At 40.6% G+C, this 27,015-nt stretch overlaps 2 protein-coding genes across 2 annotated transcripts; one reads left to right on the top strand and one right to left on the bottom strand.

Annotated features, from left to right (window-relative positions):
- Positions 1-986: 986 nt before the first annotated feature.
- LOC112577259 (zinc finger protein Gfi-1b-like) lies at positions 987-5,448 on the bottom strand. The gene is made up of 2 exons (XM_025260306.1): positions 4,831-5,448; positions 987-3,967 (listed from the first exon to the last, which is right to left on the bottom strand). Exon 2 carries the CDS (start codon positions 3,927-3,929, stop codon positions 2,427-2,429), a length of 1,503 nt encoding a protein of 500 aa, XP_025116091.1. The 5' UTR covers positions 3,930-3,967; positions 4,831-5,448; the 3' UTR covers positions 987-2,426.
- A 14,339-nt stretch (positions 5,449-19,787) lies between these two features.
- On the top strand, positions 19,788-26,294 carry LOC112577267. Its single transcript, XM_025260320.1, has 8 exons — positions 19,788-19,967; positions 20,619-20,722; positions 20,901-20,961; positions 21,558-21,690; positions 21,993-22,148; positions 22,581-22,721; positions 22,845-22,958; positions 23,375-26,294. The coding sequence occupies exons 4-8, from the start codon at positions 21,570-21,572 to the stop codon at positions 23,581-23,583; spliced, it is 741 nt and encodes a 246-aa protein (XP_025116105.1). The 5' UTR covers positions 19,788-19,967; positions 20,619-20,722; positions 20,901-20,961; positions 21,558-21,569; the 3' UTR covers positions 23,584-26,294.
- The last annotated feature ends 721 nt before the right edge of the window (positions 26,295-27,015 follow it).

Raw genomic sequence — 27,015 nt, 5'->3', positions numbered from 1 at the left:
TATTGAGATGGATGAATCGTTTCTTTGCTGGAAACATTTCTCATATATTTGCTGTGTGCAGTCCTTCAAAACATACCCGACAGCTGGAAGGTACTGGTCGAAAGTTAACATTCTTTTTACTTGGTGTAATCCGCATATTTTAATAAAAAGTGTGAAGTAGTGATCAATAAACATTTAATCGTCGGTTTGGGGAGTTTTGAGGGGGCCATACAAAAGTTGCCGAAGGGCACTGAAAGAAGACATTAAGCTCAACTCCTTGAACAAAAACTACTCTTTTATCTTAATTCCTTCCCTCATTTACTATCTTCCAGTAAAAAAAAATTACATTTTCTTGTTCTTCGTTTTATATGTTTATAGAATCGAGTACAGGATGGTTTAAACTGTATTTTTGTCCATAAATTGAACTAAGATTTGCGGTTGCCTGTTGAGTTAGAACTTCCTGGGAAGTGCTTAAGAAGAACTTGGAGACTACCAGAAAGACTACCAGAGAGACTACCAGAGAGACTACCAAAGAGACTACCAAAGAGAATACCAGAGAGACTACCAAAGAGACTGGTTACGAGTAACGAGTGTCCTTGTGACTACTTGCTGGATGGACTGGGACATATTGAGCTGTAAATAAGCGACGGAGTTGATACAACATTAAATACAAGCCCCGACTATTTGCGTTTTTCAAACATTTCGTAAATAACGACAGTAAGTAAAAATTTTAACCCCTATAAAATAAGCATCTATTCCGTAAAATTAAAACAGTGCAACGAAAAAGGGAAAATATTACAGCAGTGAAATCATTTCGGATTTCATACTTTTCTCTTTGCTTGTTTAGTTGCAGCTACAACAAACATCTCTTTAAGGCTTTTAAGGGAAAGCTGTTAGAAAATAAACCCACTACAGTTTGTTCTTTTACTTTCTACTATTTGTTATCAAGAGTTGTCCTTGTCATTCCTTGATGCAGGTGACATGAAGTCATGTGATTGTAACCTTTACGCATCTTTATTCACCATCGCGATCAATTGTTACATATATAACTTCACAGATAACACCAAGAGGCCATGATAATTATAAGCATCATATGGTGTTGATTACATGTGATATGATATGAAACACCATAATCCTAGTGTTTCACTTATTATCAATATTAAATACACATAAACTGACAGATGTGACTAATCACATGATTCATTACTGTAACTATCCTCTCGGCAAGTTGTTTACAATCTTTGTTGATGTCCAGCCCAATGCAAACTCAAAAATTGTCAACGCGTCTTCTAAGAAAACGGATACTACAGCAGAGGCAAAAAAACAAAAACAAAAACAAAAACAAAAAACAAATTGCTAAAAAAGTTGCGATTTTATGTTAGTTAAACTACAACATAAGTAAATAAAATGGACATCCTTCGAAGTAACTCTCACAAGAAACCTTGCTTTATTTATATAATGCAGTATATAGAAAAAAAAGTTAATATTTTGTCACCAGAGTCCGATGTGAGCGACAAGAAACTGTAGTAACAGTTGACCGAATAACAATTCTTAGTTACAAATTTGCCACATTTTACTCTGTTTGTCAATAGATAATCCCCACAACCCCACTGAAAAGTTTTTAATGATAGGCACTTCGGCAGGTTCTCTTTCCCCGAAAAAACATGATTAGAAACAAAGTTTCTCAATATTTGTCTCAAAAATATAAATATTTATACTCAATCAATAAGGCACCTAAATGTATGGTTTGTTCTGTCCATTCTGGTTGCATTGGTCCTCAAAGGGTGGCCACGTAGTCTGGAAACTGTCCAACGTACACTGGATACTTCTTTAACATCCAACCGCCAAATGACCAGGTTCTCGCTAGGTGGCAGTTGGCGAAAATGCTTTATTTTCTAAGCTGATTGCTTTGAGTTAGCCACCGAGCTAGCTTCTAGCCAGCAGTCTGAACCTGGTTTGTACTCTGTGTTTTCTTCATTCATTTTGAAAACGGTTGAAGTATGTCCAGCATGTCAACGTGGACAAACAAATATGATCCTTCGTTGGTCGCTGTTGCCTTCCACGAGCCACGAAAACTGAGTACAGGAACTAGGTGCAAGGTGTCGAAGAGGCGGGGACAATGTTTGTAGCTTGTAGGCCCATAATATTCTGTTTATCTTTTGTTTATGTTTAGAACAAACATTGTCACATCCAATGTTCCTGCTTTCGCTACACTTCCTTTGCAAATCAGTTAACCCAATTAATTTATGCGTTTTTTTCCTTGTTTGTTTGCATGTTTGTTTGTTTATTTGTTTGCTTGCGTGTTTGTTTATTCGCCCATGTGTGTTTGTTTGCTTCTTTGTTTTTGTTAGTTTTTTTTCCATTGTCTGTAAGATGAAGCATCCGATCTCAATTTCCACACCTCGCTGTCCTCCCTTTGTTTCCACCTAGAAGACCGACTGACGGCTTCATCGCTGGAAGGCGGCGCAGGTCGATTCCCGGTGCTTCGTCAGCAGCGACATCCGCGAGAAGGTCTTGGAGCACGAGCGGCAGCTGTACTTCTTGACCTCAGAGTGCGTCTGCAGGTGCGCGCGCAGGTTGGAGCGGTCGGCGAAGGCACGTGCGCAGTGCGGACAGGTGAAAGGTTTCTCCCCCGTGTGCGTGCGGACGTGGCCTTGCAGCAGCCAGGGTCGTGAGAAGGCCTTGCCGCAGACTCCGCACTTGCAGGGCAGCGTGTGTGTACGGATGTGCATCTTGAGGGCGCCCAGGGACGAGTAGTTCTTGTCGCAGAACTTGCAGCGGAAGTCCTTCTTGACCTGCGCCGCGCAGTGGAACTGCTTGTGCTTGGACAACCCCCCGAAGGTGGAGTAACTCTTGCCGCAGGCTTCACAGTTGTAGCGCGGAGCCTGCTGGCAAGAAAGAGCAACGCCGGTGGTGGTCAGGGTCTGCAGAGGGAGGGGCTGCTGCAGGCCGTGGTTCGGCCTCTGTTGTTGCTGCTGCTGGTGCTGGTGGTGGTGGCAGCCCGGATGATGGAAAAGGGATCCCAAGTGCAGACCGCGAGTCTGCAACCAGGAGAGCCAAGAAGACAGGCTGCTTGCCATGGGATGCCCACACCCTATTACACCTGCAGCCATTCCCAGCTGCACACCGGAAGTTCTGTTCGTCACGGGTTGCTGTCGACTGGCTTCCTGTTCAGACCTGCAGACCGCTCGAAAGGCAGAGCTTTGCTGTCTGAACAGAACGACTGCATCAAGAGAAGGCTGCGCAAAAGGGGGTCGTGTCACGTGATCGGATTCCATTGGAGCTTTTCTAGCAGGACAAAGAGGAAAAGGTTTTGCACTCTTTAAGACTCTGGCGGACACCATCGGAAGCTGCTCGGCAGTTTTTTTCACCGATCCTCCTGCGATCCAAGGCCGGACAATTGGTCTGAAGGCACTTTTGACAGCAGGCGTCGTGTCGTCTGCTGTGTAGGGGGATCGCATCATCGAAAGATGATTGGTGACTGTTCCACCCGATGCTCTCGAAGGCAAGAGCGGGTGGATACCCTTCGCAGCAAACGGCGGAGACGCCAGGACGCTTTTCCGATCATCCTTGTCATCTGCCGATAACAGCTCATCTGTCACGTGTCCCGCCGTAATAACACCGTCGTTTTCCATCAACGACCACGACCTCCTCAGCATCGTGTGCATTGTCGGCTCTCTTGTTGTCGTCTCGTCCCTCCCGGGAGCGTCGTTAACCCTTCCGGATGCGTGTGCACGTTCCGTGACGTCACTTCCGGCTGTCGTGGACAGCGGTGCACGACCGTTGGGGACGACGAGAGGAAGCAATGCCGTCTGCGGCAGGTAGCACACACCTGATGACCCGTCGTAGCAGCAGCTGGAAGGGGAGGGAGGAGGGGAGCACTTGTCTAAGATGGCCGCGATGCTGTGACGTAACGGTTTGTCGAGTCGGGACATGGACAGGGTCGGCATGGTGACCTCTCTTTGAACAAGGAGCCGGCTCTGTCCACCTGTAGGGGAGAAAGAGATTGCAAATCATTATTGTGTTGGAAACAAAAGCAGCTGATGATGTTTCTCATCTAGAATTTTTTCATTCAGCTGTCGACCGTCCATCCTTCGAGGTATACACGTTTGATGTTATTTGTATATCCCTGAATAGGAGCACTTCAATGTTTAAGTTGTAAATGGATTAGCATTTCTAGGTATATACACTCAAAGAAATGTGTATTTCATAATCAAGTTTATATTATCATTATGCTTATACTTGACACCATTCTACAATAGAAATCTGACATAATTACTACAGAACTAGATCAGTTCAGTTAAGTATTAGCAGTGGAAACATTACTAACTTAATAAACATAGTAAACCAAAAAAAGTATTAAGGTGTAGAACAGAAATGTAGAAAGGTGCAAGAGAAACAAATAATTTCTCTGTTCACACTTTCCAAGACCTGCAAGGTCAGGAAAGTGCTCAATAGCCAGTCATCTGAAATGCTCGTAAAGACCATTAACTAACCCTATTATGATCATAATGATTGTATAAACATTACAACATTACATTTTTAGTCTCTTTATCCTCCTAGAACCTAGGGGTATAGTGTCCACTAGTACCTTATGACGGTCTACAAACATAAGATGTAGGTATTCCAATTCCGCTTTTTCTCAGTTAAAAATTTATTTCTTCTGCTTCCTTGTCTAATCATTTCACAGATGTAGTAAAGTACCAGGCCTCTCTACTTCTTATCTTGGACTGTTGTGAACTGTATGGGGACGAGAAATACAATGCCATTCAGTTTTTCCACAACAACTGATTGAAAAATATAAAACAGCAAAAGACAACAACAACAGAAGCAACGAGAGGAGAAGGTTACCTGATGATTCAGTCTCATATGACGAGTTTAGAGGTGCTGAAAATCGGTCCTTGTAGATGACAGCTCGTGGACACTCTCACCAACACACACGCGCACGCTTGCTGGCTGTTGACAGTTGCACGTGCAGGAGGGACTGGCAGCGACTGCAGACGCCAGCACGCGCACTACTTTTTAACGCGATCGCGGCGCGCGAGGACAGCACTGCGGTGGGTGTGGCGAAGCTGGAGAAGGTTGCGCGCGTGCAGACAGGTTTGTTCACTTCTTCGTCCGAAGGACAGGGAGGGAGGGATGGAATGAAGAGAAGAATGCACGTGCATTCAGCGAAAGGTCAAAGTCGAGAGTCCGTAAAATGAATCCAGGGAACGGACAGACAGGGATGGATTGGCTTGGTTGGGTTGTAGGGCTGATGCATGGTTTGCTGTACGACACAAAAATAAACAACCGTCTGTGAGGGAGTGAGAGAGAGAGAGGGATGGTACCGCCTTCCTGCAAGCAAGAGCAGCCTGGATGGAAAGGTATTTGGCCCCGCCCACCGCGGCACGTGAGAGAGAATGACAGTCCCACGTGGCTGCTGATGTGTTGTGGAGGCTGATGAATCGACTCACGTGGCTTCCATAGACCGATAACTGCCATTATCGAGAAGGTTGTTGAGGAAATTAGCGGTTCCTTGTTTTCTCTTAGGACATCGGAACTGATGAGGAGAGAGAGAACACGACCAGTACTTGTCTCTTCTTGACCCTAAGGAGCATCTACACTGGGAAACTCTAATGATGCTCAGCTTTGAGTTTTAGAAAGAAGCCCAACAAAGGAAATAAGTTATGATAAAATAAGTTACAAACCGTATCAACATACAACTCAAATGCTGCACATAATTACCATAAAAGGGAAAAAACCCAGGATCTATACAAGTATCTACACACGCAACCTCCTTGCACACGTGTGACTTTGTGTGCGTGCCCGCCATTTGAATATTCACCAACATCATAGTGACAGAAAAAAAAATTAACAGACGAAGCTGCTAGACAGTTTCTCTCTTACAAGAGAGAAATCTCTTATTTAAGAGCAAGCCTTGGCGTTGCTTCCCCTTCCTGTACCAATTTCGCTAATTATCTCCCGTCGCAGCTTATGAGATTCCAGTGCGGCATCAAGGGACTGCACCGCTGTTGATTCCCCAAAAGACGAGTCTGTGACTTCAGAAGCCATGAAGAGCTCTCTGGGCATGAAAAGCATGAAAAGCTGTGTCCCAGTGAAGACCAATTCGAGATGCGAGTGTTTGAGTCAGGTGCGAACTCATCCGAGGTGAAAAATAATGATGCCTTTACTAAGTCCGTTTTAGAAATAAAAGAACTCCCCATTCCTCTTTTCTTGACCTAGCACTACATCCTGGAAAAGATCCTCCACCGAATATCTCTTCAAACATGGCCTCTCTAACCGCTGACATGAAAGCCTCGACTGAGTGAGACAGATCAAGAGGACAGGAAGTAATTAAAGCCACGAGCTGAAGAAGATATAAGTTTTTGAAACATGCCAAATGAAAGTAAATTTCTTGGCCAACTTGGAAAGGTGAAGAATGTTTTGATTTCCAATGAAGTCAAAATTTTTGACATTCCAGTCTGATCCAGAAATTTGCTGCCACAACGACCACCACTTCGCAAGTACCTAATCCTTCGCCGCCGATGGAAGCAGTCGTCTGCTGGATACCAATGATATTGATGAAAAAAATGATGAGGATGAGTATCAGGATTTATGAAGAAGAGGATGATAATTCGTAGTACGTGTAGTGGTTCAAACACTTGCTTGTCACCATAACAATGAGAGGTGAGAGGTTCTGGGTTCAGATCTTGTCTCAGGAAACTCTATATGACACTGTATACAGGGCCGGTTCGTCGAGTTTTTTTTCCCCCGTATACTCCGGTTTCCTCCCCAATCCATCTCCTCTCATAGAAATTACCTTAGGAGGAAGCACTTTCCCTCAAAAACAACCAACCAACCTTGCTCTGAATAAAACGAGTTTCTTGTGTACTGTGTATAGTGTTCTGGTTGTCTTTTGGATAGAATGAGTTTCTGGTTGTCTTGTCATATAGACTAAATGTTTCTGGTTGTATGATGTATAGAGTTTTGTTGTTGTTATTGTTGTATTATGTACAGAGTGAGTTTCACCTATTCACAGCATCTTACTCTCTTGACAGCCTTACAAACACCAGAAGTTCAGTCTCACTAAGTACAGACTAAACATGGTGGACAAGGCTGATCGTACACGCATGCGCACACCCTCACCCACCGTCCCACACGTAAACAGGCACAAACATTTTTATTATGTTCATTGACATGGAAACTATTGTGGTGTAAATAATGCAGTAACAACATGGAGGTTCAGTTATAAATTGGTTCACGATATCAAACCGTAAATCAGCTACATCATCATTTTATTATTCTCATCGACATGGCAAGTAATGTGGTGTAAATAATGCATCAACAACAAGGAGGTTATGTTATAAATGGTTCACAATATCAAACAGTAAATCACCCACATCGCCTAAATCATTGTTTAAGCATCAACTGCCACATCAGCTCCACTGAAGTAGGGTTGCAGAAAGGTATGGAGGTGCCTCTCGAAACCAGTTTGCTTGTCGCTTAGCATTCGCACGTGCAGCACGAGTCCAGCGAATCAATTCTATCATCGCAGCTTACATCGGCGGTAAAGGATAGGCAAACTTTCCCTAAGTCCGCTCATTGAGTTTCAACAGCAGCTGACTCCTTTTGGTCGTTGCTAGGATACCGGAGAAAAAATTGCGTAAGTGCGTGAGCAGGCGGGGCCATAATTTGTGTCATTTACGTCTGATTTACGTGATATGCACATTATTACGAAAGGGGCCTTAATTGCCGACCTCTGACCTACGCCGTCGTCGCCATTGCATTATCTCCCTCTGTTGCCTGATTGACGGGACTTCTATGAACAGATTGACGCTAGTAACAGTTTGTTTGGATGGCTCCTTCGTGTAAATTATTTTTTTTTACCCACAAATTTTTTTATTTGTGTCAGAACTCCGTGAGTGGTGCTTTACAGAGACTTTTTCTGATGATGGAGGTGCAGAAGAATTAAGGTCAATGGACAGGTAGGGTTAATTTTACACTCTGCGATCATGGTGATGGAGATTTTAAAATAGTATCATGTTTGACATGTTCTGCTTTTTTTCAAAGAAAGCTGTTCGTAGGTGTACGAATAGTCAGGCACGTAATCATAAAAAGAGAGTGAGAGATCAAGCAAGAAAGAGAGAGAGAAAGAAAGAAACAATATAACACAACTCGACTGTCAATCACACCTCTCCTCTACCCCAGCAAGCTGTTGTTTTTACGACCGCATCAGTGACTTACAAGGGTTTTTTAAAAATTGTTTTGAAGAACACTTGTGGTGTGCACGGCTACTTCTCGGTACTAGCGTTTCCAGAAAGCAAAACCGAAAATCGTTGAAACCGAAGACGGAAGGCGAAAGCGGTAACGACTGGTGTGGTGGGTGAAAGGGGAGGGATGGATGGATGGGTGAGAGGGTGTGGTGGGGTCTGTTTTGAAGCGATTATATTTGCCCTGCCATAACTCGGCGACAACTTTTCCGAGAAGGGTACCTAGGCCACCACCCCACAGGTCCAAGATGGTCCTTCAAACTGATCAAAGCAGAAGTGGAGAGATCTTGAAGACAAGAACCTCGCCGGCTTAGGATGCGTTTGAAAAAAAATCACAAAGACTCACTGGAACAGTCCTCTCCAGCAGGTCTTCACCCCTCCCATCCCTCCCATCCCAGCTTCCTACCAACACCTCCCCCCTCCACCACCAACTCATACACCACTCTCTTCCTTGATCATCGTCAACCGATTTTTTTTTTCGCTGCTTGCTCCTCCTTTCTTCAAGCATCAGCACGCGGTGTCCATAAACCTGCAAACAACTGCACGTGTCGCTCGTCGAGTGCCTGCTTCAAGATGGCGGCCAGCGCAGGCGTCACAGCAAGAGGTTTCATGGCGTGCGCATGCCTCGTGCGGGGTGACAGCTGCGCATGCGTAGTGCAGCACTGGCCACGCGCCGAGTAGGCACGGCCGACTGGTGCTGATGAAGTGGAGTGGCTGAGAGCACAAATAAAAGCGTGTTTTCTCTGGTGTTATGCTTGCGAGGACAGTTTTGAGGTGAAGTGAAGTGAGAAAAATATCAAAGTCAAATAAACGGACTAATGGGTTATGCCGTGCTTGGGAAATTAGTACCTGCTCAAAGGAAAAAGAAGGAAAGAAAGAAAGAAAGGATTAATAAGATGATAGAATAAAGAAGACAAATAAAGGAGGTATAAAGAGCTAATCCTGCTTAAGTTTCATTAATATTCTCCATTTCGACCAGTTTCCAATGCCGATGTAAAGGCGATCATTCTCAGAGCCAAGTCTATGACTTGCCAGACAGACCCAGTGTCCACAAGCCTTCTAGAATACTTAGTTGTTTTGCTTCCTGCCATTACAAATATTGTTAATGTTAGTTTGTCAACAAGTGTTTTCACATCTTTTAAACTGCCCTGGTAAGCACACTTTTAAAGAGTCCACACTGCTCAATGTGTTAAATAACTATAATTCCCAGTTTCAACCTTTCCTTTTCTTTCTCAGATAATCAAGAAAGTGGCTTTTACACAACTCTCGACTCACAAACTGTGTGTGCTGTGTTTTAATTTCTTTGCAGGCTCCTGTCCTGACTATTTCTGGCAATTTCTCGTCACCTACATCTCAGTCAGTCTATATCCATATCTACTCCCCATCGAATCCTTTAAGCTTGCACTAAACACACATCTCCTCCATCAGCAATCAACAAAGTGCTAGTCCATTTTCTATCCTTTTTTCACTTTTCTTGTTTATTGATTAAGAGTGACACAAACCAACTAAGTTTTGTTTTAATAGCCAATGGCAGTGAGGATGCTTTCTCTTTTATGATGCTGACATTTAAGATGATGGTGATGCATGAGTAGGCTTTGTGTGTGTGTAAAAGTTGATAATAACTAGTCTTTACAGCGTTTATTACTGGATTGTATGTATAACAGTTAAAAGATGTTGTGTAGTTATTTAATAGATTCTTACACCCTTGTTGGAACTATGGCAATCAATCAATCTTCCACACACACACATGCACTCACACACACATGAACACGATCGAGCTAAATATTCTTAGGGTAACTTAAAAAGCGGGGCATGTAACTATCTCGACATAGTGAATAACTGATCCATTTCACCACTGAAAATCATTTAAGCGATATATTTATTTATAAAGTTTTTATTAAAAAAAATAATAATACAAAATGTATAAGTAGTGTTCACAACTTTAAAATTTTTCTATCAACATTCCCTGGTTAAAACTTGTGAGCATTATCACAAAGCATGCAAGATGCTTTCAGGAAAACATCTAAGCCTTTCCCTCCTCCAGCTTTTCACACATGTATGTGACTTGTTAGACAAGACTGCCGGGTCTGGAGCACGTGTAAAAGGGTTTTGGAGAACGGAAACAAGCAATTGAGTGCCAGCCAAGCGACGGGGGAACACACGCAGCTTCAAAAGCAGACGTGGCGGCGACAGGTGATGGCTGTTTTTTGAAGTTGCTTGTTCGAGAGTTTCAGCAGCTGCACACAGCAAGTCAGCTTGGACTCCACCTGCCGGCGTGCTACACAGTCTACAAGGTAATTACTTTCTCTCACTTGCTTTAGAGCAGGAACAGACGTGATCAAATACATCAGCTACAAGAAGAAGCCCCTGCTCTTTCTTTTTTTGGGGTGGTGTTGGTGTTGGGGTGGTGGGTAGTGCTTAGTCTAATAAAATAATGAAAGACTGAAAAAAGGTTTTCACTAAGATCACTCCAGTGTGACTGAAGAGTAACATTCAGTTCGATATCTTAATGAATCTGAAAAAGTAGTTTAAAATTACAAATAGTAACTAGGCGGATGTTGTTATGAAGCGGACATTTTAATAAAAAGTGCTCAGCTGAGTCACTTAACGCAATACACGAACATGAGAAGTTATTTCTTAAGTGTATATTCAATAAATTTAAATTTCGGTTACTCATTTAATACGTAGCCTGCAATGTAGGACAAGAAGTACGATGATCAATATAACACAAAGCAGGAATATTACAATCGTACCAACTAATATATCTTTTCAACTCGGAAATTGATGTCCTTGATTAAATGTATTGTGGTAGGCTGTTCCAGTCAGTTGATGTTTTGCAGTATAAAAGAGTTTCTATAAATTTCAATCCTTACTGTGGAATTGTCTTACATTTAATTTACGTCTGAGGTCAGGATTATTTTATCCGGCAACTGTCGTCTGCCAGCACAGGGTCCTTCCCACTAGCAGTTTGCCAAGACCACCATCAGTCTCGGCGAGCCCATGTACCATCCCACTCTCATTTTCGGGGTCATTAGCGGCGGGTGACTGAGGCCTCACCTCGTCTTGGCGTCCACAGCAGACGTCCCTGTCATCAGCAACACAATGTGATGCCTGAGTTCACACCTTCCAAATAAACTAAGTGCGAGTGATCTCCATTCCACCTGGAGAAGTGTCTGCATCATGCACCGGAGAAATAAACCGAGAACATCTGGATCAGAGCGGACTGCCGCGTCCTGAGGACATGTTAATTAAGATGAATGTCGTTCTTCTGTCTCTCGGTCTATACACCTATCGAAACTGGTATCGTATCAACAATGGCAGAATTTAAAATGAGAGAAACATTTTGTTGATGAATGTGTACAACAAGGCGTTAGAAATAGACATTTTAACCCTACATTGGGCATAAAAATCTCAAGTTCGTCAGATTTATTCAATGTTAAAGGGACTGTACTGTGCACTGTTAGAAAATATATTTTCTTTCAGAATTATGGAGAATATACTTCAGTAAGATTAACCCCAATATTTCATTGATACGCATTACTGGTAAATAAAAATACTATATTAAATTGCATAAAACCTGTGGTAACCCATTCCAAATGGGTAAAGGAATGAGAAAATTTATCTTATACAGCTATTCATTCACCAAAATAATTAATTCATCAGGCAAGAAATCTTTACATTAACCGAACCAGCACTACAACTGACTTAATTTTGACGGCTAACTAGACAGACAGTAACGGTTGTAGTTGGTATTTTCTGGACGAAAGATTCAAAAGGTTATTTCACGAAGAAGTCCTTCAAATTCACTAGAAGACATCGTTCATTGTGGTTCTTTAACATTTTAAACAACGTATTAAAATAGCAAATAAAGCGGCTGACATATCAGATAAAGCCGAGAGTGAGCATTCGCGGCAGCTGCCTTCAAAAAAAAAAAAAAAAAAAGAGAAGCGAATCCAAGCAGATTCACCTTGCATATTAAATTCTGTGAACACCATTATGTACGCACTTTTTTCCAGTTCCATTTCCATTAGTTTTGTAGTGTCACTTTGCGTTGGGTTTTAGTTCATCACCGGCCTGCTGCATACATGTTTAGAATTCTGAGACCTCCCCACAAAAAGAAAACAACCCTCATCTAGAAATATGTATAAGAAGCACAGAGACAAGGGTCGATAACAATAACAAGAGCAGCTGAACAATTTTTCTAGTGACAGAGCAAAGCAGCCAAAACCATACTGTAGCTAGACTCACACAAAAATGTCATCCTGCGACAAGCCGTCCAGAGGCTCGGCAAGCGGCAGCCATGAAGCAAGGGGCACTACTCTGTCAGCTCAAACGCATCAAAGGTTACTTCCCATGAACGACTTTCCGCTTTTGCGTTGCTTGAATATGCATGGTTGGAGATGGTCTATAATTTTCTGTTCTGCTTTTGTTGGTCGTGGAGGTATTTTGTTTCACTCGAGGGGTGAAAGATGTATAGTCGAAACTCAGGAAGGTATTTATAATTTTTGTTTGAAAGACGCGCTGTAGAGTCGCGAGGCTGACACAGGCCATTGAGTGAAGTTCATGTAGTTTTTCCACTTATGATGTTTTACACAATTCATATACAGTGGAACCTCGGTTAACGAACTTAATCCGTTCTGGAAAGCTGTTCGTTATCCGAAATGTTCGTTATCCGAAACAATTTTTTCCATAAGAAATAAAGGAAATAGATTTAATTGGTTCCCAGCCCCTGTTGACTCGCTAATATTTGAAAGTTACAGGCTATAAAGGTATTTGTTTTAATGAGAACAGTTATAATACAATAGAAATGGAATTAAATAAACATAAAAACATTAACGAAAGCATTAAAACATCAGAAAACTTGCCGTTTTGACGGCGTGGTTGGAAACAGGTGAGGGGAGGAAGGGGTGGAATTACTGCTTGGATTCCCCCTCCATGAGCACACGTGACATTATAAAATCGGGGGTGACTTCCTTTTTCTGTAGCTTTGAGGTTAAAGGAAAAAACTTGTCCAGTGTCTGTTCCTTCTGCCTTTTTTTGTAAAACACTTCAGTAATACGACATCACATATCCGACAGACGCATGCCACCTTCATACTTTGAAATCATTTCCTTTTTCAATTCATTTGTTGACCGCTTCCTTGTCATTACCTCACTACTATTAATTGCTCTTAATCTTCTTTGGAGCCTTTATTGAGGATTATCTTATTAAAATAAAGCACAAAAATCACTAAATAAGAAGGATGCACACAGATAAGGAACGACTGATCGTAACTGTGTCGCGAGCGCGAATGACGACATGCTGGTCGGTCACGTGTGGTTCACGTGGCTGTTCGTTATCCGAAATTTTGTTCGCTATCCGAGACAAACTTTTAACGAAATTTTTGTTCGTTAACCGAAATATTCGCTATCCGAGGCGTTCGCTAACCGAGGTTCCACTGTATTTTCATTTATAATTATTTATAGACATAGCCACAAGCTTCTTTTACTCTTATTATATATATACACACACGTTGAATCTTTTTTAAAGTACGATTTTGATTACTAAGTTTGACGGATGAGTTAAAAAAAAAAAACCTAGATTGTTAACTTAATGCGTTCTGTCATTCATCTCCGATCCAGTGTCCATGACAGCAGTGGTTGTCTGCTCACTCTCCGCAGCCGAGGTGTTCGCGTGCCGTGCCCTTTAACTCCTCACCCTGGCGTGACGCGTGGGGTTTCCACCGTTTGTTGAACACAAACCTGGCGCCGAGGAGCTGCACTTTCCAACAGTCAGAAAGGAAGGAGTCGGCAGGGGACCAGGCACCAGCAATGTTAGTCTTCAGCTAGACCTCTGATAAAAACAGTCGATGTGAGAACAACAGGATGAGTTAAAAATGACATTCAGATAGGCTCTAAATAATGATGGCATATGGGATGCAACTTGTCAACAATCATACACGTATTTCGCCATCACAGGCCGTAATTGAGCATGCGCAAAAGGTCACCCGGGGAAGAATGGAGTTCACTTCTAAAATAGTGCGTAAATGTGACATTAAATATATTTTGTTTTCTGGCTGTCAAATTTCGCATTTCCCTACTAGATCCACCTAGGAGTTCAAGAATTAAATGTTTGGCATTGTTCTGTGAAGAGATGGAGGAGAAACAAAATGTAGAGCAAAGAGACAAACAAACTTGACACGAGTTTCGTGTCATTCTGTGGTCAGACGTGGGCGTTTGATAACCCTGGAGGTATTTGTTTAGTCCGTTTTGTGTGAGAACAGGCAAGCCAGGAGTAGTGATACTGAACTCGTTTCATGGCATATCGTGGTGCATGCGAACTCACAGCTGGCATGGCATGCTTTGATATTACAGGCTGGCATAGCACTTTGTTAAAGGGGTAATTAGAGTAATCAGCGTGTTCAGAGCAACTGCTACGCTTAAATTGTTTTTGAGACATTTCTAACTGAAGCATATATGCACACGCACACCCACACCAGCAAGCTCACAGACATCAGTTTATTTAAAAGTGAAAGAACGGAGAGGAATAAAACACTCAATAACTATACTACACTTCCATCATTAAAACCCAAAATGATCTCGACCAAAAAAAAAAAAAAAAAAAAAAAAACAAAAAAAAACAACAACAACACAAAAACAACACACACACACAAAAAGAAAGGTGGTATAAATATTCATTCTTCATTGTCATGTTCCTCACTCTTTTCTCACCATATTTTTTTTTTTACACTGCCATCCGTATATAGCCTTGGATCGAGTCAACTATTTTCCTTTTTTATACAACTTGATTTTGTTTCAACTGGTCGGTCTATTCAATGAAAATGAGGTTTCCCTGAGGGATTGACTGCATTCCATTCTGGAGAAACATCACTATGCGCACAAATCGATTACAACCGTGATGTCACGGGTACCTGTAAGCGTATTTAGCCACTGGGTATGAGCCTACCCATTGTATGCTTGACATTCGTACATTTGAGATGTCAGAGATCTGACTTTTTTCTGTATAGTGATGTTTGTAATATGGCTGCATACGGATAAGATCGCAAAAGGAGGGAAGGATGAGTGATTCACTTTGTTTCCCAAACAAACAAAAGCAAAACTGCATTCAGGCAGACCTTCAACAGATATCCCATCAGGCATGGCATTCCTGTGTAGGTTGATACGGTAGTGGAAGCTAAAAATAGACTGGAGTAGCACGCTAGGGCAATCAACGATCTGCTCCATTAACTGCGACCTGAAGGGATGACAAATAAAATGGTTCGTCAACAGACAGATCCTACGAATGTGTTTCCAAGATGAAAGAAGCTGTAATCCCCTACCACCAGAATAAATCGCGATGACTGCTGAGTGTGCAGCTCTCGGTCCTTAGTCACGCACGTGTGCTTCGTTTTGTTTGTTGATCGGAGAAGCGCAGCGCGTGAGGCAAAGCTTGACACCGAAAACAAACGTGCTTGTGTGCCGAGGCGAGGTGGCGTCCGCCATTTTATGTGAAGGCTTTATTGCCAGGATGGAGCAGCTGGTTGGCTGGGTGGGTCGCTGGCTTATCCAGCTGAATGGAGCTTTGAGGTCACATCAGGTAACTTGACTGGCGGGCTCGAGCCTTGCAGTAGACTTGGTGTGCCAACTTTCCCTCCCTTCCTTCCTTCTTCCCTCGTCAGGTTTGAGACACCGAGACGGCGTTGACAGGACGACAGATCGACCTGCTCTTCACAGGTAAATAATTCCACATATAGCTTGTTTCCACGACGATGTTGACATTGGAAATGTATGTATACTTCTAAAAGTATCGGGATTACTTGAGTACCGGAAGTTAATTAAATATATTTGTGTATCGAACAACGGAAGCAAATTTTGTTTCAATTTTTATTTTTGGCCAGGGCCAGCGAACCGAGGTTAAGTTCATCGTCAACAGCAACGGTTATTTTAAGCAAACGTCGATAAAGCAAGAGAAGGTGTATTTTGCCGTCACTAGCTGTGTGTAGTACAGACTGAAAAGAACTGGACGAATAAAGGTGGCGTGTTTTAAAAGTCGTCTGCTCACAATGTTCAGTTCCATTGGCTGCGCCATTTATGTTGCTGTTGTGTTTCTCCCACCTGTGACATCAGCTGGAAACTTGACCAAGGAACTTGAACTTTTTGGGGTAGATTCCGAGGGCTTAAATTTGTTGGTGACAAAAACTACGTTGGTTCATGTTAACTTCACTCTGTACTGCGTACATCCTAAAATAACTTACTCTTTAGTGATAAGAACTGGTGACCCTTGCTGTGGCGAAAATACAAGGACTGCATACCTACAACATATCGTGTATAAATTCAACCTACCCGAGAAGTTTCGATTTCTCAGCCTCGCATTCTCTTTTGACCCCAAAATATCTGGCACAACTGCTTCCGAGGGTCGAAGGGGTCTTTAGCTTCCCGTTGCATCCGAGTTTCCTGGGAAGAACCCGACTGCTTGTCATGGGCAGACGAGATGTCGACAAAAGCGTGGAGCTACCGACTTTCTGGAGCTACCTTGGGTGTCCAGCGAAGACGACACTCAAGAGAAGGAAAGGAAGTCGGTGGCGATCCAGGGACAGCTGCGGGAGGCGACTGGCTTGCTCAGGGGAGAGCAGCTTCCCGGCGCGGGAAAGAGATGACACAGAGCGCATGTTGATGCAGGTGGTGGTGAGGTCCACTCGTCCGGCCAGAAGCACGGACAGCGTGTTTCGCGCCGTTCTCTCTGCCCTTCTCATCGTCTCCACCGTGGGCTATTGGCCTGCAGGCTGACCTGGTACTGGTGAAAAGTGTTCTGCAACGACCTCTTGTACCGGTCATCAGCTTCGTCTGTCAAAACATCATCATGCCGGTGGTAAGTGGCGCCATCTCACTGTAACGCTTGTATGAAATGCCTGTCCTATTGTGTTTGCTGCCGGACACCGAGGACTTTCTCAAAGCAAAAACACGATTATCATTATTTTCTTTTTACCTTTTTCTAATAAGAATTATATGCTTTGCTTCTCTTCATCACTGAGCGGTGCCTGCAACTGAACAGTGATGGTAGAAAGGAGAGGCTGAACACGTGAGATCGGTTCTCTGTGGAAGCAGGTTTGCTTGCATCTGGTCCGCAAAATAGATGACCATAGCCATGTTGATGTGGTCCTTTCAGGTAGCCTTCGCATTGGCCAGGACGGTGAACCTTGCTGACCCAGCCGTGTCGTTAGGTGTCTTTGTCTGTGGGATCTGTCCTACTGGAGCCCTCAGTATCATCTTCTGCTCTCTTCTGGACATCGACATGCCACTGTCTGTCACTATGACGACCATCAGTTCCATCGCTGCCAGCGGTCAGTTGCATCTGCTTTGCCTCCTTGTCTTCGTGCATCCACCCACCACCATTCATGCACGAATAAAAGTACACAACACAAAACTGCCATTTCTGGAATGTGTATTTTATGAAGTAGTTCAAGTAACCATGACGAAGTAGTGCGAGGAGTGATTGTGAGACTTTTTGGTTTGTCTTTCCGCAGCACTGATCCCGCTGTGGTTGTTCACGGTGGGCGCCACGTTCCGTGATGATGAGACTTTGCTGGAGGTACCTTTGATCGCGTTGTGATCATCCTTATCGTCCTCCTCATCGCCCCGCTCTTCCTCGGTTTTATCGTCAGAAACAGATTCCCCATGTTTTCCCAGGTAAGCTTCGCAGAAATCATGGTAACATTGCTCTTCTGTACGCGCGCGCGTGCGTGCGTCTGAGTACAAATGGATTTAAAGATTCAAGTGAAATTTGAACGAGCCTACCCTAATAAAAGTTGTGAAAATCAAAAGAATATATTTCAGAAAAAAATGTTTTTGCCTATTCCTATAGATTTTTAACGGCGATAAAACCCGCAGTAACAAAAATCTCGTTCTTTTTTTCTGTTGCAGGTGATTTTAAAGGGACTGAAGCTGTCTCCATTGCTGACAACTGTGTATCTAGTGACCTTTGGCATCTATGCCAATCTAGACATTTTCCGTCTCTTCTCTGGAAAATCTCTCCTGATCGGGTGTCTGCTGCCTTACTTTGGGTACTTTCTTGGAGGTGTCAGCGGCTTAGTGCTACGTCAGCCGTTCGACCGCCTCTGGGCACTGGCCACAGAAACTGGCCTGCAGAACACCGCCATCGTGTACGTCCTGCTTGTGTATGCACTTCCGGCTCCTGAGTGTGATGTGATATCAGCTGCATCTTTGGCTTCAGCTATCCTCACGCCAGTCCCATTGTGTTTAGTCGCTGGTCTGTATTTGCTGTATAAGAAACTCTGCAGCAGGAAGAAGGTAGTTGACAAGGAAAGAATTGAGGAAGTAGAAGAACCAGGTAAAAATGCTGACATTGCAGAATCAGAAGAGGAGGAGAATCCAGAGGGTCACTGCAGGTCACCACTGAATGCCTGGCGAACGGAAGACACATCAACAAAAAAACCCTCTCAGACTGTATTTATACAAAACACATGATATCTTTGTACATATTTGAATGAATGAATGATTGGTTGATTGATGTATTGATTGATTTATTCTTTAAGTTTATTTAAGGTCAATAGTGCCACACAGAAGAGAAAAAGACAGAATGAAAAAGAAAGGAACTAAAGCAAAGATCCTACCGCATTTATATTTCACAATCGTGTATTTACCCATCACTTTAGTTTCACCGTTAATCTTCGTCTGAAATGCATGGTTGCCATAGGCAGGTAATGACTGGAGGGTATCCGGCTTCACCATGTGAGCAACCTGATCAAAAGATTTCTTCACTACGCTTTATTTCACAAGTATAAAAGTCAATTGCTGATTAATGCCATTGACTCGTAAAATAAAATTTCTAATGATGATGAGTGTTGAAATTACTTAAAATGAAAACTTACAATATAAAGTTGAAAAAAGTGAATTGGTTGCTGTGAGTTTTAAGCTGAATCACCTGTAAAAGCACCGCGAGCTGGTCGTTCGAAAGACGAAGTTTGTGTTGTAGGTGAGAATTCAAGGTAAGTAAAGGCTGAACCACCGGAGGATGATGGAGAGTAATTTATTTGAATAAAATGATATAAAAAAGGCAAAAATGTGAAAAAGGGGGGCGGGAAGAGACAAAACGCATGGCCCAGGAAAAGGAGTGACATTAAATAAAGGGAATTAACCACTATGTCTCAACATATTCGGAAATTATTTCCCTTATATTTCATGGAAAAACGAAACGTGTTGACTGTTGCAACCCCTACCCTCCTCCCCAAAAAATCCCTAAACTAACCCATAACAACAACAAAAACTTTTCACTTTCGTAATATCATATAGCACATAATCATCATTAGATTGTGTTCATCCAGTCATACTTCAGCCAATATTCGACACTTCATACAATTTTAAAATCAGTTGCTGATTGACACCTGTGTGCACTCATTCTCGGACACGTTTAGTGACTGAACACATTTGTCTTTAATTTTACAACTAGAGAGAAAGGGTATTTTAGTTTCGAGAATACGTAGGATGGGGATCATTGTATATAAAGTTCAAACATTTTCTTCGCTTTAGGGGAGACAAGGAGAAAGAAAAAGAAGCACCCAAATGCACCGGAAGTAAACATCACATGAGCATCATGTGATAACGTTCAGCATGTCGGCTGTACTTTGTTGAACTAGTTTATAGAGTTTTTTAATTGTTTCAAAACTTCGGATGTGACCATGAGTGTATTTAAGAGCTTGAAAGGAACTTTTCAAACTGTTCAGCAAGATATCGTAGATGGGTAAGGCCTATGTTGAAGGCAATGTTAACGTTACAGTAGGATTCAATTTTAGCTAAAATTTTTGTTTCAGGCACAGACTTATGCAGATACCACACATCGCCTGTTTCTTCGTCTTTTTATTTCAGTCAGACAGCTTTTTAAAATCTGTGACATTGTGTTATATATATATACAAAGGCAAACGTCAAGGAAACTATTGGGGTCTGGGACGTGGATGGGGATAAGTGGAGTACACGAACAAGTTCATGTGTCCATTCGAAGGTTTTGTGATACAGTCTAGAATGATGAGGCAACAATTCTCAATTATGCCAGCAAGTTTTTTGTGACAATAAGTTTTCCTTTCTGGTTTGACACTATGTTTCTACCACCCCCCCCCCCCACACACCTAGAATAAAAGAGTTTAAAAATAGTACATGAACACGAAATTTTCAAGATATATATATATTAAATTATAGTATGTCTTTGGAACCCCTTCCAGTTAGTAACAATAAGCAGAATCAGTTTTCAAAAGTTACAGTAGATAATGTTACATGTTTATGTTTCAATAGCCTTCTGTCACTCTTTAGAAAGAACTTGATCAGATAAAGTAAATATTAACACTTAGACACTTGGATTCATTCAACATTATGAAATTTCCATGATATTCTTTCCAGTCTGCGAGCCTGACATCGCTGGACTCAACTCCACGCCATGAACGACTTAAGCATCTTAGAGAGGAAGGCATCAGTCTTGATGCTGGAGCTGACCTTCTATACAGGTAAACTTAATAATTACAAATATTACATGTAAATATGAGAATGACTTTTTGTATTTACAGAAAAATAATTAAATGTTTGATAGTTAACTATCATTATTTGGTTTTACAGGTATAAATGATAGTTCCCTTTAGAAGCTTACGTATTTACTGTTATGAGTTTGAAAACATTGTCTAATAGGTATCAGAAGGACTGGGCAGATATTCAGAACTATACAACAGAATCAGCAAAACAAGCTGAGGTTTGTGCTTGTTTTGTGTTTGTTTGTGCTTGTAAACTGTTTGCTTTGATTTTTGTCTTTATAGAGAAAGCCACTGATACATTATTTGCAAATGAAAACTTTATTGAGAAGCATTGTGAAAAGGGACAGAATCTAGAAAGAAGGGAGTTGCCAGTATGAAGCATCTTTTGCACAAAGGAGATAAATAGTTTGTTCACATGTGGAAAAAGGAAAAGACTCAAGCAAAACCCCAAATGTCCTTTTTTCTGTTACATTCTTTTAATAAAGTCATTCTTTTATTCATTTATTCAGCACTGATACCTATGACAACTGATGTTAATAAGCTTATTGTATGATATTTGTTATTATTTTGCTACCATTTTATTCATGTTTGTGAAGCCTTTTGTCAGAATGTAAAATTATATGTGGATTAGATTTTTTTTTCCTATTTACAAGTATTTGAAGCTAATTTTTTAAAATAATTGTAATAAACATAACATCCTTAACAAGGCATTTTGTTCTTAGCAGATTCTAAAAAATCAGATTAAAAAGAGTTTACATGAAACACATAAGATGTACAAGAACATAAGTAATAGGCATTAATATCTTTTGTTTAGAAAGTTGACAGCATGATCAGCACACTGTTCAACAAATGTGAGAAACGATGGGAATTGCTATGTCACCTTGAGCAAGAGGCTGCAGGCTTGTCAGCCTTAGTTGTCACCTTGAATAGCCTGACCTCTGTTATTGGTACTAAAGCTTCATCTGTGTGAGTGCGCGTGTGTGTGTGTGTGTGCATTCATGCTTGTGTGTCTTTGAACATGTTTGTGCATTCTTAAGTGAATGAAACGAGTGTGCATGAGAGAGAGGAAGTCTATATAGTGTGTATATTCTAGTCTTCTTTAAAAAAAATTAAAAAGGCATGTTTGCATTCATCTGAATTAAAATGATGCTGGTGGTGATGAGATTGATGATAATAATAATAATAATAACCATTAATAACTCATTTGTCAAATATGTTTATGTTTTTAACATTTTCTTATCTTGCACAGAATCCTTGCAGCAGGATTTTGAAGCAGTGGAGGAAGAGCTAGATCAGTTAGAGAATGTCTGCGAAGAGCAGACAATGGAGAAAGAGAAAGCATCACACTTGGCCCAGCTCGGCGCTTACCGCAAAGCCAAGGAGTCTGAGTGTCTTGCTGTGAAAGGTGTGCAAATTATTATAATAAAAATAATATTTGCTTCAAAAGAGATCAGCAGCAGTGGGGAAAGAGGCCATGTGATGTAGATGTCACAATCGAGTACAAACAAGTACAACATACATGAACATGGACATATTGATTAACTCAAGAGTCACATCCTTATGAGTTTGCTTCAAATGCACTTCACAAAGTGTCATAGGTTCTCCTGATTATAATAACAATGTTCTTAATTTTGAAGGAAAAATATTCAAAATATGAATATAGAGCACATTTATAGCAGCTTGAGGATATCTTGTCTGCTTTGAGAGAACCACTGAAGGCTACAAAAACCATCACAGAAATCTTAATGAACATCACTAGTCAAGACATGTTGAATATGCAAGCAGTTGTTCCAACTTAGTATATGCGATACCTACTTCATGCACTTTGACTTTGCAGGCAAGCTGTGGGCTATGTTAAGGGAAAAAGCCAAAGAAAAGGAAGTCCACAGATCCCATGTCTTGCATGAACGACAGGAAGTATTCCAAAATGCCTTTATTCATGATATGGATTTCTATCGTGCTCATGGCCATGTAGAACGTAAGTCTGATTACACTTTTCTCGGGATGTTAAAAAGTTAAGGAAAGGAAGAAAGATGTGGATCTGCCACATAGGAAGTATTAAAATGACCAAGATTTCATTCACTGTTCTGTTGATTCCAAGGTTTACCTAGTGGCACAGAATTTCCCAAAGTGAGCAGCCTGAGTGAGATTCACATTGATGAAAGCAACAAAGCTTTGGATGAATTCCTGTCATCAGATAATGATCCATCATCAGGTATTGTTTAAGGGTTAGAAAAATCAGCATGGGGAAAATTGAACACAGACAAACACTTGCATTTGCACACATACAAATGCTTAAAACAGTAGCTACAAGCACTACCACCACTACCATACTTTTGTATGTTGGTTCTTAGTCACACATACTCACCTGGCCTCTCAAGAATACAACAAAAACTTAACGTTCAGATGAGCTAACTTCCTTGGTATCAATCCCAAGATACGATGATAACTCAGGCTTAGCATTTTATGTGGGGTAAAATCAGGTGGCCCGAAGTGAGCATCATGGGTTTAACTGTTTTTACATAGAGTTCTAAACCCTAGGTTAATGCTAAGTGGTTTAACAACTGTAGCTGTTTATCCCATTGTATATTTAAAGTACTTTTCATTACTGATAACTTCATTATTTTTTAGATGCTGCCACTGGGGAAGCTTTTATTGAAGATGACTACACTACTGATTATAGTGTTAAGCAGGATGAAGATTTTCAAGAGCTGGATCTTCAACCTCAAGAACAAGCACTTCAGCTAGTTTTTGATGACCCGGATGTTCCACCTTCTCAGAAAAGGGGTAAAGGTGATGCTGCTGGTGACAGGAAGAGGAATTTAAGAAGGAATATGTAAATGGTGAAGCAAATGAAACACAAAAATTGGAAATCAGTGTGTTAAAGGACAGCCTGAATAGCTTAGAGGAAAATGAAGTCAGTTAAGAGGGTGGATGGTAAACCAAGAAGTGAAAATCAATCGAGTGAAAATGCTAAAAAGCATTATTCCAGAATATGATCAGTTTCATGAAAGATTGACATTTCAAGTTGTTGAAATGTTTTAAATTTCCTGAAATCTCTGCCAATGCAAAAATGGAAGGCAGTTCCTTAGGGACCATATGCTGTTGTGGGCAAATTGTTGTTTCTTTTCAAAAATGGATCAAAGAGAAGGAAGGGTTGAAAGGCTGGTGCTGCTGTGTTCGAAGTATTTTGTTCCGAATGTAAAGTAATTAGATCACAAATATTTTACCTTATCTCTCTCGGGTATGTGCTGAAGTGGAAGAAAAAGTGGTAATTTTTCATTTTATAACTTGGCATCAGCATACATTTGGTATTATGCAGGCACAAATACGTATGACATTATATATACACATATGCATGTATGAGCCCATGTGCCTGTACATATGAATTAACATATACTTATACACATGCATAAAACTTGTTTGGTATGTGCATGCATGTTTGTGTGTGAGAGAATTTTGAATGAGCTATGAAATAGTGCTGCACCTACTATAAGGTCTTTCTGTTGTACATAAATTTTTTCAGATTAAAATGTTTTTCAGATTCAAGGCTATCTCAAGTATCCTGTTAATTTCTGTCAGCTCTTCTACTTCAAATAGATCCTGAGAAAAGGAACTTTGAAATAAAAAACTTAATAATACAAAAGTTTTTTTTAATTTTGTAAAGGCAAGTGGATCGAACATAATTTAAAAGTAGATACCATTCATGTTCCTTAGGTTTCAGGCTTGTGAGAAAGCTTTGAAGCAGGATATATGTTGAGTAGGCATGACGTAGGTAGGTTAAATATGTTGAGTACACATGACTTATGTAGGCAGGTTAAATGGGAGCATGTTTTAATGTTGCAACAAGTGAGGTTCTGGCCACTTTTTAAAACCCAGCTGAGAATTCTGACATTCTGATGTTGGAAACAGAGCAGTGTTAATTCTCAGATTTTGAAAACAGTATTAGATGTAATAAAATAAACTCTGTCACTTATAAATAATCTTGACTTTATTGAAGTATGCCCACACTTCAGCTTTTAACAAACTGCACTTGAGGCATTAACTATATAAGACTAAATGCAAGGCATCAGCTGGCAGTGACCAGATGTTACACACTATATCAGAACTGTTTTTAGATACTTGTATGTTATTACTCAATATCTTTTTCATTGCTACCAATTTCTGTGTACTGCCATTAATTTTGAAATTGTTCTATTTTGAGCAACTCTGCAAAAAAAAAAAAAAAAATGGTGGTGGTAGAGGAAATTTGAATGTTGTAGGTATTTTTCTTCAAATACCAGTATTTACCTCTGGCCATGAGTTAATATGCTTGGCTAAGCTGTTGCTGACTCTAGTCAGGGGTTAGATACATAGAGAATCTGTGATAACAAACTATCATCATAAAAAGTAAATTCTCTTATAAGATTTTCCTTTTTTTGTCATGAATGCTTTTTTTTGTTGGTTGAATATTTTAGTTTTTGTTTTCCTTATTTATTCACATCTTCAAGCATGTATTTTTGAAAACTTTTCATGTGAATATTCAATTTCAATTTGAACATAATTTCATTTTATATATGGGTCGATATTGCTAGCATTTTTTGGTTTTGGTTTCTAAATGATATTTATCAACTGTATAAGTGGGTGTGTGTGTAAATTTATGGTGTTAAATATGCTGCTAGGAAGCTTCATTCCTGATTTGACTTTTCTTAAAGGTCACCATCTATTAATTACAAATTATCATGCAACAGCTGTTATGAAAACTTAATGCATTGTGCTAGTGGTAAATATGTAGCTTGGTGTGGCAAAACTGTACATATTCCCTATGTGTGTTGGGGAAGGGATAAGTGCAAGTGCCTTTGCATATATATACACACTTCATACAGCTTCAATCCTTCGATCCAAAAAGCAGTTGAAAGATTTAAAAGCATAGTTTGCTAAAATAGTTGGCAAGTACTAATTAGAAGGTCTCCTGCATGGGTACTAACGAAGCAAATAGAACAGTCATGCAGTGTTGTATCGTATCCTGTGTTGCACAAAATTTAATTCATGTAATTAAAAAAATATTATAACTGGCAAGTCTGATTACCAGCCAGCAGAATGAGATCACGAAGGGAAATCATTTAACATTTTATTCATGGAGGAAAAAGCCCAGTAAAGTATGTTCAGTTCCTTTTTGTGATGGTCTTTCTGTAGGTTTGACTTAATCTACAGAAAAAAAAATTGTAATTTCATGTAATAAACATGATGAATCCTTATCAATAGTGCATGTGTCAAATTGAAGATATTGCAATACTTCTTGTCAGTTCTTTAGATGGGATTCTAATTTAATATGGTAGTGGTTTTTTTTTTTTGGAGGTGTAGGTGTGTAGTTAAACAGATGTTCTACTTCAATATATGCAATGAGGTTGTTTATATGAATAACTTAAATAAACTGGTACAATGATAAGCAGCAGAGGCACATTTATTGCGACTCATTACTAAGAAATTTTCATTTAACAAATCTGGTTTCATTAAATGTAGTCTATTTTTGTATAAAAACACTGCTAATAAATTATGACTTATTCTTTCAATGTGTGTGTTGTCCGCACAAACCAATATAGCTATGTTTATTGTTTGATTTTCTATTTCTGTATCCTACTAACAATAATCAGCTTGTGCAGCGCGGCACCCCAGCCAAAGCCAGGCTCACTGTGCTTGATAAACAGAAAAACAAAGGAAATATTAAAATCCTGCGGCTTTTTCATTAGTTAACCGAAGACTTGGATTATTGCGTTGCTAGATGAAATCTTTACCAAACCAAGTTAGTGATTGGTATAGTTCAAATCTACACGTAAAAAACTCCATTGTGTGTTCTGTGGCGAACACTAAATAGATAAATCGATAGTCTACACAATGACTTAAAGTGGACAAATAACCGTTATGGCTTCAACAATTTGTTCCTTGCACTTCCTTTTGCAAACGTCTCTTCTCTGCAAAGGCTTCAAGACTGCAGCTACGCTGATACATCTATAATATCTTTAAGAAAAGTTTTATCGACAACTACGCCAAAAAAACACCAAAACCCCACATAAAACAGGCGCTACAATGACCTCAACTGTAATCTACGTGTGCACAAATCTCCTCAATCGTCATCTGTTTAATGCTTACAAAAAAAAGCATTATTCTTTTGTCTACTTTCATCAATCAAGAGCTTCATATAAATAAAGTAAATATGTGCATTTGGTGGAACACTGTGTGTTAACAACAAATTGACCGAATTAACATTCTTACACGAAATACGAGAGAGAAAA

The sequence above is a fragment of the Pomacea canaliculata genome, linkage group LG12 (assembly GCF_003073045.1).
Source record: "Pomacea canaliculata isolate SZHN2017 linkage group LG12, ASM307304v1, whole genome shotgun sequence".
In the NCBI taxonomy this organism is placed as follows: domain Eukaryota; kingdom Metazoa; phylum Mollusca; class Gastropoda; order Architaenioglossa; family Ampullariidae; genus Pomacea; species Pomacea canaliculata.
Note: the sequence above shows the minus strand (reverse complement) of the source record. Positions and strands in the feature narration are given on the sequence as shown.

Coding starts and splice junctions, on each gene's coding strand:
- LOC112577259 (XM_025260306.1), bottom strand. CDS start 3,929: ATGCCGACCCTGTCCATGTCCCGACTCGACAAACCGTTACGTCACAGC.
- LOC112577267 (XM_025260320.1), top strand. CDS start 21,570: ATGATCAGCACACTGTTCAACAAATGTGAGAAACGATGGGAATTGCTA. Junction 21,691..21,992: donor TAGCCTGACCTCTGTTATTG/GTACTAAAGCTT, acceptor TATCTTGCACAG/AATCCTTGCAGCAGGATTTT. Junction 22,959..23,374: donor AGATAATGATCCATCATCAG/GTATTGTTTAAG, acceptor ATTATTTTTTAG/ATGCTGCCACTGGGGAAGCT.